This window comes from Aplysia californica, unplaced genomic scaffold, assembly GCF_000002075.1.
Source record: "Aplysia californica isolate F4 #8 unplaced genomic scaffold, AplCal3.0 scaffold00062, whole genome shotgun sequence".
In the NCBI taxonomy this organism is placed as follows: Eukaryota; Metazoa; Mollusca; class Gastropoda; order Aplysiida; family Aplysiidae; genus Aplysia; species Aplysia californica.
In genome coordinates, this window is record NW_004797332.1 from 836,069 (window position 1) to 854,068 (window position 18,000).

At 38.8% G+C, this 18,000-nt stretch overlaps 1 protein-coding gene across 1 annotated transcript; it reads left to right on the forward strand.

The window, feature by feature from the left end:
* The first annotated feature begins 69 nt into the window (after positions 1–69).
* Positions 70–16,999, forward strand: LOC101861563 (tRNA pseudouridine synthase Pus10). Its single transcript, XM_005093360.3, has 17 exons — positions 70–163; positions 2,568–2,711; positions 3,812–3,934; positions 4,497–4,583; positions 6,315–6,349; positions 6,634–6,742; positions 8,353–8,414; positions 8,914–8,959; positions 9,609–9,682; positions 10,280–10,362; positions 11,102–11,227; positions 11,585–11,718; positions 12,368–12,423; positions 12,955–13,072; positions 14,736–14,878; positions 15,882–15,981; positions 16,527–16,999. Exons 1-17 carry the CDS (start codon positions 80–82, stop codon positions 16,845–16,847), a joined length of 1,845 nt encoding a protein of 614 aa, XP_005093417.2. The 5' UTR covers positions 70–79; the 3' UTR covers positions 16,848–16,999.
* The last annotated feature ends 1,001 nt before the right edge of the window (positions 17,000–18,000 follow it).

Sequence of the window (18,000 nt, forward strand, 5' to 3'; positions counted from 1 at the left end):
TTGTTCGGTTAACCGAGAAATTTGATCGATCAATTGCACAAGGCCTAATCTAAACTCTAAACATTGGAACACAAATACAATGGCTGCGCCCATGCCCATGGACATTTGTGGCGTCGGTGTAGGAGCCGGTTCTTTTACCTATGATGAACAGACGGATCTCAAGGTGTTCTAATAAATACCCTTTGCATAGGGGGAGGGGTCTGGGAGACAAATTTTCAGCTAAACGTATATGATATGTGTGTTTGTGAGATGCCATCGTCATCGAATGTCAATGTGGAGGACTTCCGTAACGAGCGACCACTATGTCTATGATGATCGAGACAGAGCAGAATTGAGGGGTAGGGGTAGAATCTAGATCTTGGGGTAGGAGTAGGGTTAGGGTTAGGGTTAGGCCTCTTCTTTATCGTGTTTGATGGGGTGGTCGCTCGTTTCGTATAGATTCTAGATCTAGATATCTAGATCAGATCTAGAGATATATCTCTAGATTCTAGATCTAAAAATACTCTACTTGTAGAGAGTGTGTACCGGTAACAGTGTAATATAATAATATGGCCTATAGGCCTACTCTTTTGTTGAGCAGCATCTGGTAGAAACAGCAGAGTCAGAGATTTTAGGCCTTAGAGATCATCTAGATCTAGATCTAGACTAGATAGACTACATCCAGATCTAATTCACTCATTCGGGATACAGGTTTTGGACCGGATTTGCACACGGAGACGCGCGATTTTGGGTCAACTTTGAAAGTCTGCCATTTTTTCTCCTGATATTTAAAAAAGTCTGTTTTCACTAGATCTAGATCTAGATCTATCTACACATTCAATATTTGGATCTTGCCTTAGTTCTAACCCTATTTGCTTGATAATATTTCGAAGTGTATACAGACCCGGTATCCGGGAACAAAGTCACGAAGTATACAGACCCGGTAGGGGAACTCTTTTGTGATTTTGGAAAGTTTCAGCGCCCAGACCTGGTAGTGTGTGTGAGAGAGAGAGAGAGAGAGAGAGAAGAGCTAGCAAAATGTGAACATGCCCCAGCTGGCAGGAGGGAACGAGAGAAAGATAGAGTGTGAAATAGGTGGGGAGAAAGTTTAAAAGACAGAGACAAACAAAGAAAAAGAGAAGGCGAGCGATACACAGAGGAGAGAGAGAGGGAGCGAGACAGAGGCAGAGAAATAGAGAGGGTGACTGCTCGATTGAAATTATGACATTGTTCTTTTCTTCAAATTGTGATTCCTCCAATTCCAAAACGGAGGAAAAACGATCATTCATCGAAAAGACATCCGCAATCTTCATTTTGATCTAGGCTAGCCTCGAAACTAGATCAATGATTTATGTCTGTCTATCTAGATCTAGACCTAGGCCATAGATCTAAAAGAACCTAGGTCTACCCTGAGCCAAGAGGGCACTGAAACTTTCCGAAATCACAAAAGAGTTCCGTTACCGGGTCTGTATACTTTGTGACTTTGTTCCCGGTTACCGGGTCTGTATACACTCCCATAATATATTCCTAAACTTGCCAGGACCCCTACAAAAATGGTGTAGAGACAGTAAACAAATTATTTTTTTCCTACAAGTTGACAGTGAAGAAATGCGGAAACAGCAAGATATGAAAGGAAGTGGTTATTTTCACTCCGGGTGAAAATAAACCATGTCTTGCTATTCTCACCCCCTCCCTTGTTTTACCGGAAGTAACCCAAGAAGGATCAGGGCTGAGGTTACAGGGGCTAATGCTCTGGGACAGGATCGTGTTGGTGTCCAAATAGACATAGAGTAGATAATAATAATGATAGAGCATTTTTATAGCACATATCCCCGCTCAACAGCAGGCTCTATGCGCTTTACACTATATTATTACCCCAGCAGACCATAGAACACTCTGAAACATAATATAGATAGATCTAGTCACAGTCAGGGTTGTCAAGTATTGGAGCCAAATCCCAGAAATTTGGCTCTTTTGGATTTGGCTCTCTGGCTCTTTTTTGGCTCCAAACTCCAAATGTTCAAGAAGAAGGAGGCAGAAGAGGCAAGAAAACAAGAAAGCAAGAGGCTATTCTCCGGCGTTGCGCCAGTCACGATAGGTGTTTCAAGGGTTTGGGAAGAGAGTTCCAAACTGATGGAGCAAGGTGGGCAAAGGGTCTTTCAGCTAATTTTTTGCTCCCTTTTCTAGGAACTCTTAAAAGATACTGATCGCCTGATCTTAGTGATCTAAGACCAGTGCACCTTAGTGAGTACAGTTCACAAATGACAATGAACGTACGTGACATGTGTAAAAATTTCAAAGCAATTGGATGTTTAGTTTTTTAGCTACACGCTCTTAAAATGTGTGAAGCTAAAAATGTTATAGAGTATAATATATCTCGACTTCTATTCAAGATAGATGGATATTTTTATCGAAAGCAGGACAAATGAACAAGCTTTCGGATAGTATGTACTAATTAAAACTCTACATGCCCAAAAATTGACAAGCGTGGAAGCGCCTGATTCCACCATGTCGAGACACATTATGTGTGGTGGTTTGTCATACTTAATATAGGCTGTAAGTTTCATCCTGCTTTTTGATATCCCCAGCTTAAAGAGTTTGACCTGTTCACTAGCTCTCATGAAGAAAGCAGGCAGGTGGCCCTACACCTGCACAGTGTTGGCTGCTGCCCCAGGTGTATCCTGAGACTGCTGGGAGAGAGTCACCCAAGCTCTTACCGGGCAACACCGCAGGTACTGTTTGGTTTTTTTATTTCAGACTTGTCAACTGCCCCAAATTTCCCGGGACTGTCCTGGCTTCTGCAATCAGGGAATTTGAAAGGACATTTACTACACTACACTGAAGCCAGGTCTACTTTTATTATGTAGTTTTTGTTCCACTCTCATTTGATGTATATATAATATGAGACTTATTTTTCTTCTCTACTTCTTCTTCTTCTTCCCCACCTCTTTCTCCTCCTCCTCCTCCTCCTCCTCCTCCTCCTCCTCCTCCTCCTCCTCCTTCTTCTTCTCCTCCTCCTCCTCCTTCTCCCCCTCCTCCTTCATCTTCTTCTTCTTCTTCTTCTTCTTCTTCTTCTTCTTCTTCTTCTTCTTCTTCTTCTTCTTCTTCTTCTTCTTCTTCTTCTTCTTCTTCTTCTTCTTCTTCTTCTTCTTCACCTTCTTCTTTTCCTTCTTCACCTTCTTCACCTTCTTCTTCTTCTGTCTCTAACTTTTTGTTAGTTGTTACATGATCTGATGTCATGACATTGGGTGTCCCTGACAGGGTTTTTGAAAAGCTAGCAAGCCTGATAATTTTATATGATAAGTGTCTTGAGGGTTGCCTCTAGTTCATTCTCTGATATGGTTGCTGTTTCTAATTCTATTTATGAGCTTTGGACTGTCTCTGACAAGGTTAAAAAAGTGTACCTCAGGGTTTTTGTTTGTTTTCCACTCTTAGTCTTATCTTGACTTGCTGTAATGTGTCCGAAAAGTAAATATTGTGGAGTAGTTACAGCAGTTTGAGGGCACCGATTCCAAGGGTTGACTAGTTCAATGACGGCTGTGTTCCTTTAGGCAGAAAACACATCATCGGTCAGCTGTTCTGATGTTCTGAGCCCAAAATTTGGAAACTTTTTTTTTCTTTTTTGCAGTATCTTACTCTGTGGTATCGGTTGCAATTGATCAAAAAATATTTCGTCAAATTTATTCAAATTCTGAATATATATGCTCATAAACTGACTCATAGAGATAAATTTCTGAACTGAGCTGTAAAACTTTACTTCAAATTGATGACACTGTTGACTGTTGTCATCTGAAGTGGACTGCAATATATTCCTTTTCATAATTTCTCACAGGATTTGGAAAGAATTTTTCTGCCTAAGGAAAAGTGGAGCTCATCATCTGACACCCACACTAACCCGTGTTCCACTTGTCTTGGCATCCTACAGCAGTATGCAGACAAAAGTTTCTTCAAGAAGGTGAACGCAGTGATACATCTTTCTTTGCTTTGGTTAAAGTTTATGAAAGTATAAAGGATTTTATTCATTTATTCATCAACCATCTACCATGGCTCACTCGTCTTACTTTCCTGTTTACACGTCATATATTATCCATTTATTCTCAGCAAAATTTTTTTAAGTTTTCCCTATTTACAGAAGTACTGAAAAATAATAGGTTTGCAATTATGAAAGTAGAAGGATTTCGTTCATTAACCATCTGCCATAGCTCACTCGTCTGACTTTCCTGTTTACACGTCATATATTATCCTTTTATTCTTAGCAAAATTTTTTTAACTTTTCCGTATTTACAGAAGTACTGAAAAATAATATATTTGCGATCAGTTAAAAAATTGTTTAATAGTTTATCATGTATTTTGTGCTTCTTTTTGCTCCCAGTGGTCAGAGTATTGAAAAATGAATTTCTCAGTTCAGAGGAGCATAGTAGGAAATCGGAAAAGCCTTCCAATAGAACTGTATGCATGGCATTTTTTGTCCCATGGTCTGATTTTCTGATGGCTCATTCTGTTCTCTCCATCTCCAGCTTGCAGGCAAAGTGAAGCAGGAAAACTTTGAGTTTCACGATCACCAGTGTTCCCTCATCTTGCCAGTGTCACTCATTGTTAGACAGGTTAGTGAATTTCAACCTCAGAACATTTCGTTCCCCCCGGGGCAGTGCCACTGACTGTAGTGTCTTTAGGCCATTCCCAAAGGGGGGACATTTCTCGTTCAAGCATAGTAGAATTGTAAATGGGCTGACTCATGTCATGCTCATAACTGTGCCTAATCTACAACAGGGAACTGCTGCTTTTTCTTTCCTGATCCTTACAATTGTCATTTTCCTCTACTTCTTTTGTATGTTTGTCACTCCCTTGTGACCTGCTATTTTGGGGTGCCTTGATAGTCGAAGCAGACCTTGTACTGTTGAAGCTAGAGAGGTGAGCAGTGTTAATCTGATTCCCTGTAAAGACTTCTCTGTTGACACCCACCCCTTGGCGCTCATATGACCTTTTATGCAGTTGCGAGCACTGTAAAACCCTCTACAATAAAAAAAAATATATATATAACATTTCTTCAGGAAATGTGTGTTCCTACTATTATATCGAAAGTAAACAGTTCTTTTTCTCCTTTCAGAATTGTAGAAGTCATTTTACATTGTACTTATAGTCATTGTTGCTTTCTGTATGATGAAAACTAAAGAGTCTGCACATCAGTAATTTCAATGCTAAAAAACAAAGCTTTTGATTGATTTATTTTTTCACGAGTTTCAGCTTATTTTAGATTTTAAGAATTTTATGAGAGCATAGTCAAGAAAAAGACATGGAATACCCCTTGGAAGACAAAAATTGCTTTCCAAATTTTGAATAGAAGAATAGAGGGTTAAGTGCTGCCGCAATCTGCTGATTCAATAAACTGAGTGAGGGCAAGCCAGATTTTCCTGCATGGAGGGGCCAAAATCTCTCTAGCTCCACTCAATTCGATTGAATCCTATTTGCAGTGTGCTTTTGGTATTAAACAAAAAGAAAGTGTAGTAACGAAATGGGCCATGGTTTTATTGACTTGATACCGTTTTCAACTCATTTGAAATAATAATTTTAAAAATATGACAGTTCCTTTGTCCTGTTTTTAGTAGATGTTTGCAATTTTGTTGCAAATAGCTGAAAATCATATCTACCTTTCAATGTTGTGTTTGGAAAGAGTGTTATTTGTAAGTTTTGATTTCCCCCAAAGGGGGGGGACATTTCTCGTTCATGCACAGTAGAATTGTAAATGGGCTGATTCATCATGTCACGCTCATAACTGTGCCTGATCTACAACCTGGAACTGCAGCTTTTTCTTTCCTAATCCTTACAATTGTCATTTACCTCTACTTCTTTTCTATGTTTGTCACTCCCTTGTGACCTGCTATTTCCGGGGTACCTTGATAGTCGAAGCAGACTTTGTGCTGTTGAAGGTAGAGAGGGGAGCAGAGTAAGTCTGATTCTCTGTAAAGACTTCTCTGTTGACGCCCACCCCTTGGTGCTCATATGACCTTATGCAGTTGCGAGCGCCATAAAACCCTCTACTTAAATATTTTTTTTAAGTTTTGATTTCAGTGTGTAAGTGAATTTGAGTTTAGTATGTATGAAAGTATGAGAGAAAAAGTGATGATTAATTCGTCTTTAACAGAGTGTCATTTGCAACTCCATGAAATTTTTCATTTGAAATCAGTACAAATTTCTAGGCATATTCTTTATATTTATGTTTATTCCTGTTGAAAATTAGTCTTTGTTGTTGACTACCTATATGTTCTCCTGAAGTTTTATTCCAGCATTAGTGAAGAAACTTTGCCTAATGCCTTGTGGATTTTTCTTTTCCTCAGAAAGCTGCCTTTGTGGATCTGAAAAGAAAGTTTGGGTAAGACTTTGTTGTTTGAAGCCTCAACTCAAGCTTAATAGTTGTTAAAGTTATCTTCTTTTAGTTGTGCTGGAAGTCATGTGTGAGTTTTTAATTAAATGTCATGCTATTTTAGTCTTATATTTTGATTTTTGGATAGGGATGGGGACTTGCATTTAATTTTACTGGGTCACTGGCTTGCAAAATCATCAAATTTAACAATTAACTGTCCTGGTTGGTAAGTGACATTTTCATGAGACCTTCTTATGTAGTTATCCCTCTCTTCTTGTTTTGTTTTTCCTCAGAGATATTTATGTTGGGAAAGAAGAGAGGATATCGTCTGTGAAGGATGTGTGGAAGTGGGCGTGTGGTCCCCCGGTGGCAGATCTACTTCAGTCAAAGTTTCAAAACAGGGTATGTACTGTTAGGACTTCAAAGTAGTCAGGTATGCCATTTTTTCATTTTTTTTCCTCATTGTTTCTCTTATTTTCATTGAAAATAAAAACAAAGGACATCAGGGTATAGTTTTTCCAGAAAACAGACCATCAACAAAATCCAGACATTTTTGTCATTTTCTTCAAGCAGAAAAGAAGACAAGAAAAACCGTTATGCGGCATCAGTGGTGTAGTGGTTAGATGGTTGAGCTCACAACCAAAAAGTCAGGGGTTCGAACTCTGTCAGGGGCCCATGTTGTGTCTTTATGAAAGGCCCTTTACATTACTTTTCTTCGCTTCACCAAGGTGGGAATGGGTACTTGGCTAAAGACAACAAAAGATCTTGTCAGGTTGTTAATGTTTGAGCTCTTCACCAGCTGCTTGCACTGTGTGCTTTCCAGGAAGCCAAGAATGTGTCTTGAGTATTCTAGGGCCTGCTGGGGATAATAATACAATTAGATCAGATTGTAAAGCACATAGAACTTACTGTTGAGTGGGGAGATGCATTTTTACATATGCTATTTTATCATAATCATTATTATGCCTTCTGCAGTTAAGGTTATCTAACATGCGGTTTCCCTAAAAACCATTTGTTTCTAATAAAACAGGGTGGAAAATCTTAAAATTTATCTAAATTTCTTCAATTCTGAGAAAGCTGCGTGTCAAGGATGCCCACGGGCTATCATCTGAACAACTCTCCTATACTTTCTGCTCCTACGGGTGCTATGTGAATTTTTATTGCCTGTATGTTGTTCAAAAATTATATGTGAGGCATCATGGTGAAATCAGGCGCTCATCAAAATAATGAAATTGAAGAAACAGGCCTTTTTTCTGCAGTTTGGCAATTTTTACTGAATTTTTGTTTTTTTCAACACATTTTATGTCCATATAAAAACACATTTCCATGTGACTGAAAAACATTGATTAATGGAACAAAATCTGTACATTTTCGGTTTTCAATGTCTCTCAAACTATAGAAGTTGCAAAATTTGGTCACCATTTTCTTGCTAATTTTACCTCTGAAATCATGCTACCCCCACCTTCTTCAATTGCAAATATTTCGACTTCTCTTCATGAATTATGGGTGGTTTTTTCCATAGGAAGCAAGGCAAATGAATATCAGATGATACCAATAACTCCACATGCCCAAAAATTGACAAGCGCCTGATTCCACCACGTCGTGACACATATTAATAATTTAGTTAGTTGTGTTTGAAGTGCACATATATAGTGGGCCAGCTCTTCAGATGTACCAAGCGCAAATTTGAAATTTAAAAGATTAAAGTTTCTTAATCTGTGGTACAGCTTTCACTTGCTTTAGAAACATTTTCTCAAAATTCAAATTCTTAATGTTTAAAACAGCAAGAAAAGATACTTATAAAGTAAGTGCAGTTGTTAAGAAATGGAAATTGAAAAATTCAGCTTTCTGGGCTTAAAACAATTCGACAACTTTCCAACAACATGTCGTGTATGTCAAAGAAGATAATTTTACTTTTCACCAATCGCCTTTCAGTTGTTGATGTCTGCCGCAAACCTTTTTTGTTTCTACCATCTCATCATTCTTTTTTTACTCTGTCAATTCTTTTTCAGGCCAGTTTTGATATCCTAATGACCTTCACCTATGCAGATTCTGATAAAGAATGTACTTTCCTGTAAGTTTTGTCATAATTTTGTTCTTTTTATCTAGTTGCTAATTGACCTTTTCCTTGGCCTTTGAGCTTGATTTATACCCTCACGCCTACTTGTTTGTTGCAGCAAGTTTGTATTTGAAAATTGCCATAGTTGGTTGGAGAGTGATACAGGTAGATCCTTATTCTTAATTTACCCTGTATTGTTTCGGTTTGTCTATCTTGTTTTCTACCCTGCCCTGAATGGCCTTTTTTCATATCAAAGTATTTCTCTTACTTAAAAAGATGTGACATTTTTTTAAAAACGTTTCATAAACATGAATTCCAAATATTGCAATTTTTTCTTATTTGAAAGTACAGGGTTTAACAAAACAAGCATATGAAGGACATTATATATGTTGCATGATCCAGAAGCATTCCTAGATAATTTTTTACCTTAGTCCTGACTGAAGTAAGTTCAACAGGAGAAATGACAATGCTGCTTTCATAATGATAATGGTTTTCTATTTTTATTGTGTCTCAGGCTAGATATATACCCAGACACTTTCTACAGACGTAAGCAGAGAAAGGTAGGTGACAGGATTTTCTTTTTGTAAGTGTATCTCCTGTTGAATAAGCCGATCTGAGATTGGAGGTTTTGATTTGACAAAGATCTGTGTAAGAGAGTATGAACTCGAGTCTGATGCAACCTCTCTCTGTAAGGGGGTTTGTTTTTTGGTGGTTTTTTTTTGTTTTCCTTTTGCTTTAACCATCACTAAGGATAATGCTTGTATGTGATATGCTCAGGAAAAAAGTTTGAAGTGTAAGTGTGTGCCTGCATGTAACTGTTGAATGTGAATGACTAAGACAAGTGAAAGGAAAGTTGACGGGTGCTCTGGTGTGGTTTGCTCCTTCTTTCCCATCCAACATTTATCGTCCTTATCTCTCCTCCTTTTTTTGTGTATGTTACTCTCTTGTGACACATCTATTCTTCAGCACTTATATGACCTAATTGAGTTGCAAGTGTTGCAAAACTCTTACTAAAACTAAAAAGGACAGGCCATCATGGACAATTTCGACTGGACATTTTTTCACCTCATATTGTTACCTTTGTGTAAGTGTTTTGAATAAAGCCTCCCAAGAATGTTTGTATTTGAATTAAGAAAGTTTGAAGTTTATTCTAAAGTAGATTGTTAAATTAAATGTCAAAGATGATGCTGATTGCTTTCTAATTTTCAGTTTGGTTTTGAGACGTTCACAAGGGCCAATGTTGCTAACGCGCTGGCGTATACGGATAATTCCAAGTTTGAGGAGTAAGTCTCATAACACTGGCGGCGTGGTTGTTGGCTGTATCGAAGAGAATTAGGTGAATTGTTTGTTAGAGCATAGATTCTCATTCTTCTGTTTTATCACAGAATATAAAACTGAGCGACTTTAGATAGGAATGAGCAGGGGACCAAAGAAAAAGAAAAATAGTAAAGAAGAAGAGAAGTGCATGTCTTAATAACAGCAGAGCCAAGTCACCATTGTAACTTACCTTTTTTTTTTTTTTTTAGATAATTCTGGAACTAAACTTTTAGTGAGCAAGTTGTCCATATGTTGTTGTTTTTGTAAATAAAAGGTATCATTATATTCTATTTTATTTGTTTCTTCAGCTTATTTTCTGTTTTTACAGCTTATTACAGGATTTAAGTTTTTTTAATAGTTAAGAGAAATAATATATGAATTCACATCAGTTTTGTTGAAACCCACCGCCGTCTTCTTTTCTTGATTTTTGCCATACCATACCGGAATGTTACTTCTTTCCTACCTGAATCTTGAGAGTCTTACTTTGCCATTTAGTGTCAATAACTATCACAAAAATTGAGCCTAATCTAACACTTCACCCTCTTTGTTTTTTTGCTTCACAGCTGTTCTCCCTGCCCCCCACCCCTGCCCACTGTAGAATGTGAGTGTACGGTCACCTGCAATCATGAGGCTGTGTTCATTGCTGGTGAGTCGTGTTCTGTCTTGGCATCGGAGCATCTTTTTATATTCATGGGACATGTACCTGAAATGTTTTCAGGGGGTTCAAATCACTGGAAATCTTGCTTGAAGACACTTTCTTGGTGGGGTTAATGCTTATGGCCCTCACTCATGCCTCTATTGCCCCCCCCCCCCCCTTTCCCCTCCCTGGACCAGTTAAGTTTGGTACTCCTGCAATAATGAAATGTATCCGAGCCAGAACCTATGGCTGTATTTGCAGCACATAAAAGGTTTGTGCTCACTGAGTGTTGTGAAAATGAAAATATTGAAAAGAATCATGAATAAATACTACATTCAGAAGCGTTTTCATCAGCTGCTGAACTACGACTGTGTTGGGGAGTCCTGTTCTAATATTCTTTTTATTTTCTTCCAGTACTTGAATGACTGCTACTGCTGTGTTTTATTACAGTCTATCACGCACATAGCAAACCTTGTGGAAAATTGACATTTTTTCAATGTGTACGAATTTTGCTATGTATGTTTTTAAAATACAAAGAATGCACTTCTATGAGAAAAATATCAAAACTTGAAAATTTGCTCATTATTTGCATGTTCGCTATTTAGGCGTTCATTTTGTGCATGCTGGCTATGTGTGTGTTTTATAGATATATGTATGTTCCCCATGTGCGTGATTCATTACATGCGCGGTCACTATATGTGCGCTAGACTGTACTACGGTTATAATGTCAGTTCCATTTCCGTCCCAGGTCGCTACCAGAAGTACAGTAGAGTGCTCAGCCAGACCCCCTGGGTGATAGACGGAAAGCGAGCCATGGAGGGATCAGTTCAGGAACTTGTCTGTGATCAGATTCTGCAAACATTCCGTCCGACGGGTGAGCCATTTGTTTTTGTTTTGGTGTTTGATACTGCTCGCAACTTCGTTCCGTATATTCTGTACTGATAATATTCTATGTCATCGAAGGCGCAAATGAACTACCTTTTTGGAGCTGGTGTGGGGCTTGATTTGCTGGGTAGTAAAATTTTTTTTCCAGGTAGTACATTTTTTCAGCAAATATTGCTGGACACCCTGAATGTGATATGTAAAATGATCCCCCCCACCATCGCGTTGCACGCATCTTAACGCGGGGGGGGGGGGGGGGGGGATTCAAATAGTTCTGGATCATTTTTCTTTGCGATTTGGCACCTCTGGGTATAAACTATCACTTATGCTTTAAAGATTTTTGTTGCAGAGCACCGATTGTCCTCCTCTGGCAGAGAGGATGTAGATGTGAGGATGTTGGGTCTGGGGAGGCCTTTTGTCGTGGAGCTGATCAATCCTCACTGCACCAGGTTCTCCGTGGAAGAGATTGCAGCATTACAGAAGGTAGGTCATGAGAGAACAGTCAAACCTGCCCAAGATAACCACTCATTGTTAATGAGAAAAGTAGTTGTCTTCGACAGGTGATCATTAAAACAGCTTTGCAACTTCTGTATTTGATATATTCATGAAGTTACTGTTGTTACCATTTACTGCAGAATTATTGAGTTTTTCTTTAATAGTCATATTTGAGAAATGGTTAAATGATGTGTTATTTCCAAAGAGAAAGCTGGTTGTCGTAGACAAGTGGATGTCTTGGACAATGCCATTATAATGTCGGGAAAAAAATGCAAAGTGGGAAGTTGTCGTTTGTGCAGGTGATTGTCTCAGACAGATAGCCTTAAGAACAGGTTTGCAAATTCCATATTTGATAAGTTCATGTTGTTACCGTTTTGCGTAGAATTGTTGTGTTCTTCTGTAATGGTCATTTTTGAGAAATGGACAAAGGATGTGTCTTCTTTCATCCAAATCCATGTTGAATCCAGGGTCATTATCAACAGAAGTCCACTGCACTTTATTTTTCATCCTTAGATGAAATGTATTTTGAACTGAAAACTTGGCAAACATATCTATCATTTTTAATTCGGTTTCTGAAAATATTTGTTTTATCATTATTTAAACCATACCTCTTTCCCTTCTATTTCCTCTGTTCCAGAGAATCAATGCCTCAACATCTGATGTTCAAGTGCGCGATCTCCAGACTGTATCAAGGTTGGTGAATTAGTGGAAACTGGGAAAGTTCTTTTGTTTGTCATACCAAGACTGTTATTGTTTTGTTTGTAACTCTTGTAACTCATCTCAAACAGAGTACTTGGCATTCCAAGAGGGGGGGGGGTTGAACTCGAGCTCATTTTGTCTCTGACTTGTAACAGGAGAGAGAATCAGAACCAAATGCACATATTAATCTGTCAAATTTTGGGTTGTTGTTTTTTTTTCCTACCCACGGCACTCACAGCATAGAAAATTGAGATATTTACCGAAAGACCAATCAGTAATTGAATTTGAATGAAGATAGTCTGAATTTTTAGTCCTGTCCCTTGGGTCAAGAAGCATGTGTAGTTGTGACTGAAAAGCTGTTTTACTCATTATAATAATTATATTTTTATTCCCATCTGTTTTGAACTTTATGATTGGAACTTCTCGATGACGAATTTAAATTCATAAGAAAGACTTCTTCCCAACATGTCCTCTCCTTTTTTGAACACTTTGACAATTTTGAGAAACTCTTTGTTTATTTGACAGGGTGGAAACAGAAAAACTGAAAGAAGGAGAGATTGACAAAACAAAGAAATACAGTGCATTCTGCTGGTGTGAAAGAGAATTGACAGATGCTGACCTCGAAAAGCTTAGTGCCATAAAGGTACATGTTATATTGTAGTCTTTGTGTATAGGGCCTCAGGTGAAGGCTTGGGTTTATTGATGTAGTTACTTGAAATACAACAAAATCATAACATCTAAATGATACCAAGCAAACTGGGCATCTTGGTAGCAAAACTGACTGCTGCTCACAAGAAAACAGAAGTTTGTCAACAAATTGAGCAAGATTGTGTTTGAATATTCTATCCATTCCCGCCTAGATAGACTAAAGTCAACCATAGCTTGAACATCCTGTGCTAGATCGTTTAAAGTCAACCGTTGTGCGATCCCTTCTGTGCAACTAGATTAGATCAACCATTTGTTGATCACAATTGCTTTGGCTTTGTAACTGGCCACGGCCACGGTTTTCCTGTAACTAATTGTAAAGAAAATCACTTTAAACTAACGTTATCACTGTGACTTTTGGTTTGCAAGATCTTCACACTTACTGCAGATAATTTTAGATTTACCATCAGGCTACTAGAAAGGAAGTTACAATCACGTGAACCTGATGCAAGCTTCTTCAACCTTGCCTGTCAGGGCCAACCCTGGCTGAATGGGACCCAACAGCCCAACAGACATGCGTTACAGTGGAGTACACTGAAACCAAAATCCGCTGGACTGTCAGATTTTTTTCCGCTTTATCCATTTGTTTGGTTTAGAGAGATTGCTCAAATACAGAAGACGAAAAGGCAGGGGACTGTAAGTTTGGTTTAGAGAGATTGCTCAAATACAGAAGACGAAAAGGCGGGGGATTGTATTTTCTATAGGTTTACCTGCTGTTTTCAGATTAGCCGTGTTCAGTTTAAGTAGACTCCACTGTGCTTGATTACAAACTTCTACACTCAGGAATCGAAACTCGCGTCTTCTGCTTCAGATTGTAAGGAGCCTAACCACTACGCCGCAAGTGACAGCTTAGAGAACATGGCACGAGGAGGAGGGACTAAGTTCAAAGCACGTGTAGAAAGCTAATCTTAAAAATAGGACCTCTAAGTTTGATTTGTTTATAACTGTAAATTGTTTTTCCTGCTGTCTCCTCTTCATTTTCAAGTTTTTGGATTTTTCCTTACAAAGAATAAAAGGGTAAGGCCACCTATTACGAATGTCACCTAGCCAACCAGCCTGAAGAGCTTATATCACCAAGTACTCGGGCTACAAAGGAAGAGGTTGACCACATAAAAGATTGATGGAGAGAGTCATGGGAACCCTGAGAAACTACAACATTTCGATCAAAGAGTTCCATGGAAAACTGCATATATCTCTCTTTGATGCTCCCTTTTGTCCTGTCTCCCAGGCTGTAGATGTGGACTGGCCTCCACAGAAAATGAAAAAGTTTAAAAAGGAAAAGTAAGGTATTTTTCCTTTAGTGAGGACTCCCCTGCTTAGTTTTTTAGGAGTCCAGGGGAATAGTCAACAAGTGAAGATCGTGATGTTTATCAATTTTAAACACTTGTTGACTCGTAAAAATAACTATGTTTCTGTTAAACTGTAGGTTGATGATTGTTGTTAGATTTCCCATTCTAAAGACATTACAATAAACCACCAATCCAACAAATATTAAGTTACGAGTCCACAAGCTTTGTAAATTGACACCCTAACAACTTCCAGTTTGTGACTATGCCTGTTTTTCCTGTGGACTCCTCAGTTGTTTTGTTTATGTTCCCCAGGACCTGACTCTTCATCAGAAAACACCATTACGAGTTCTCCACAGGCGCACGGCGGCCACACGGGACAGAGTGGTACACAGCATGAGAGCAGAGAAGTTGTCGCCGAACAGGTTCAAACTTCAACTAACTACTCAAGCTGGAACGTATCCTTTTGCAGCTACTTTCTTGTAATACTTTTGTTGCAATAGCTCTAAAGGTTATCAACATAAGAATACCGAAAAATAATGTTGCAGAGAGGGAAACTGAACATTTTGAATCTTAGGTCATTTGGGACCAACGTCTCTTTCCATATATTGCTTCCTCAGAATTGCAAAGTTTTATCTGCTGAATACCTAGTATCTAGCTTACGATTATCATTGTTTATATTGCTGCTCATTTATATTATGCATGTGATTGTAAGCCTATGTGTGTGCGTGCGCACGCGGGCGTGTGTGTGTGTGTGTGTGTGTGTGTACATGTGGTGAAACACCAAACCAATGTGCCAGGATCTGGACAATAAAGATGTATCTTATCTTATCTTATCTTTTGAGAAATTTGTCGTCAAAATTTTTGAGTGTCACAATGTGGAAACTTTTTCAAATGCAGTTCTTTGAATATTTTTATTACAACTCGAAATGTTCTTACAATCTTGATAGAGCAGATAGAGCTTTTGCTTTCTGACCTCATGGTCTTAGTAGCTCAAAACAGATAGAATTTGGTAATTCTGAGGTAGCAATATGTTTATTAGCTAGACTATTCTTGCCATGGCTCTTTTTACATTGTCTTTTGTGCATGTGGTGTCTGAAGAATTTTATGATCTGAATTATTTAAAATACTCAACATTTGATTTTTTTAATGGTTTGCCATCTTCATTTTTACACCTTCATCTTTTCTTTTTTTTTCTCCTCATCATGCATGGCTTTAGTTTTCTCTTTGTTAAGACAAAATATTCTATTTTCTGTATTTACTTACTTAACATTTCCTTCATGTTGTGGCACAAAGTTGTAGCGAGTACTGTGTCATTGTCAAATCTGAAGATTGTTATTGTGAGAACTCCAATTCTCACTTGTAATTTTTCTATCTCTAGTTCTTTCATTACTTGAGTTGTTCCGAACACAAAAGGATTGACCGAAGATACAGCTTTATTCGCCTTAACTGAATGATCAGATACATTAAAGAATTTGTGCATGGAGACTTTGGACGCACAAGTCCAAACATGTCTGAGCTGCTGGGTGCTGAATGTGACATCACCGATCTGGATGTGGAGGTATGTTTGCTCTGGCTACAACTACAATAGTTTTCAAATGCATGTTAGTAACAACTAATTCCCTCTTCGCTCAGATAATTATTGGATACTGAAGGAAACAAAGTATTGACTGTTTCAACCGCCGTGATCCTGTGTTTCCTGTCAAAATTTCATTTTTGCATGACCATCCAATTAGTATTCATGTGTGTGTGTGTCTGTGAAAAAGAGAGATAGTGTTGACGTGTGCATTTATGTATATATTTTAAATTCACCATGCTGCAGCAAATTCCTTTTTGCGGAGGTCAGTAAAATGTAATTTTATCTTCCTTTTGTGACTTCATGAAAGTGACTTGAATCTGTATTCAGTTTCAAGTGAAAGCATTATTGAGGGTGAAAGACTTGCATTTTAAACATTCGCACACTGTATGTCCCCCCACCCCCACCCCACCCCAACATTCACACACTTTTGTCTCCCTCCCCCCATCCAAAATTCTCCCCCTGTCCCCCTCCCACCCCCCCTTCCAACATTCACAAACCCTGTCTCTCCCTTCCGTCCTGTCTCCCAGGCTGTAGATGTGGACTGGCCTCCATACATCGATCCTGTGCCAGCAGAGGACTCAGAGGACACGGCCAAGTCTCAAGCTGTCACGTCTGACACTGTCAACGCAGAACCTGTACCCGATGCGACAGACTGTCGCCAGACACAAGACCCCTGTGGTGTAACAGCAACATCTGACACTGTCAACGCAGCACCTGTACCCGATGTGACAGACCGTCGCCAGACACAAGACCCCTGTGATGTAAACACAGCGCCAGACAAGACCATAGACTGTGATGTTGTTGCAGCTAACACTAACTCTACTACACCACTCTGTGGGAGTGAGTAATGTGCAAACATTGGAGGAAACAAACCTTCTTCCTCCATGTCAAGTTCCTGGACGATGTCAGGCACAAATTTGGGATTATCCAGGGATCTGTTAAAAGTTTGTTTTATGTTTTTATTTATGTACTCAATAAATGACAGATGGATATAATCTAATTTCTTTCATTCAAGTTTTCCATATAAAGTGCTTGTGTGTATTTTGCTTTGTTCTTTAAACTTCTGTATTGTGCTTGAAGAAATGAAAGTGAATATAAGATGCTAAGGTGTGTAGACCAAAGTTTTAAAATACCCCTGATCTTTGGATAGGTAATATCAAGCACCTCGCTTTCTCAGGTAAGGACAAAACGTCTCAGAGGTCCCATGTGCAAGCTGTGCATGTCAAAGATCTCTTGCTGGTCCTAAAATGAGTAAAATAAGTTTACTTTTGGCCACACCTGGACAAAATTCAAAATTAACTCCTACCCAAACTGGAAATCGTCAGTATAAAACCATATAAATTACCTTCGAAATCAAGATGTAGCTGCCTGATGGCAAGGGACCCTAGGAAGAAGGAAAAATGGTCACATGAGTAAAAATCAGTTACACTGCAGGTTGAAGGCAGCTGTATAGTAACAAAGAAAGTGTTGGATGGAACCCACAGGGTAAAAGATCAAGGGGAAAACCACATGGAACCTGGAGAAGAGTCACAGAAATCGATAAACAGAAAGGAGGGAAGACATGGAATAACATCAAGAGGCCAGCCCAGGATAGGGAAAGGTGGAAAGTGTTTGTTCGTGGCCTAGCCCTCTACCCTGATCCAGGGTGAGAAAGACAATGATGATGATGCAAGTTGAAGATCCAGCAGTCTAGCAGGAGAATATAAAGAAGAAGAAGAAGTATAAGTTTAGTTTTAGTAAGAGTTTTACAGCACTTGCAACACAATAAGGTCATATAAGTACGTATGACATGATAAGGAGGCATTACAAGAGAGTAACAAACACAAAAAAGGAGGAGGACAGATCAGGACAACAGATGTTTGATAAGAAAGAAGGAGCAAGCCACATCAGAGCACCCATCAACCACCCACAGAAGAAGAAGAACTTGCTTGGGTGAGACTTTCCATGATACAAATATTCACTGAGTAGTCGAATAAAAGTGACCGTTGTTTGATTTTTTTC

What these genes read in the sequence shown, in the direction of transcription:
- LOC101861563 (XM_005093360.3), top strand. Translation starts at nt 80, where the DNA reads ATGGCTGCGCCCATGCCCATGGACATTTGTGGCGTCGGTGTAGGAGCC. An exon ending in GATCTGAAAAGAAAGTTTGG is followed by an intron (nt 6,350 to 6,633) that starts GTAAGACTTTGT and finishes GTTTTTCCTCAG; the next exon opens with AGATATTTATGTTGGGAAAG. An exon ending in AAAAGCTTAGTGCCATAAAG is followed by an intron (nt 13,073 to 14,735) that starts GTACATGTTATA and finishes TATGTTCCCCAG; the next exon opens with GACCTGACTCTTCATCAGAA.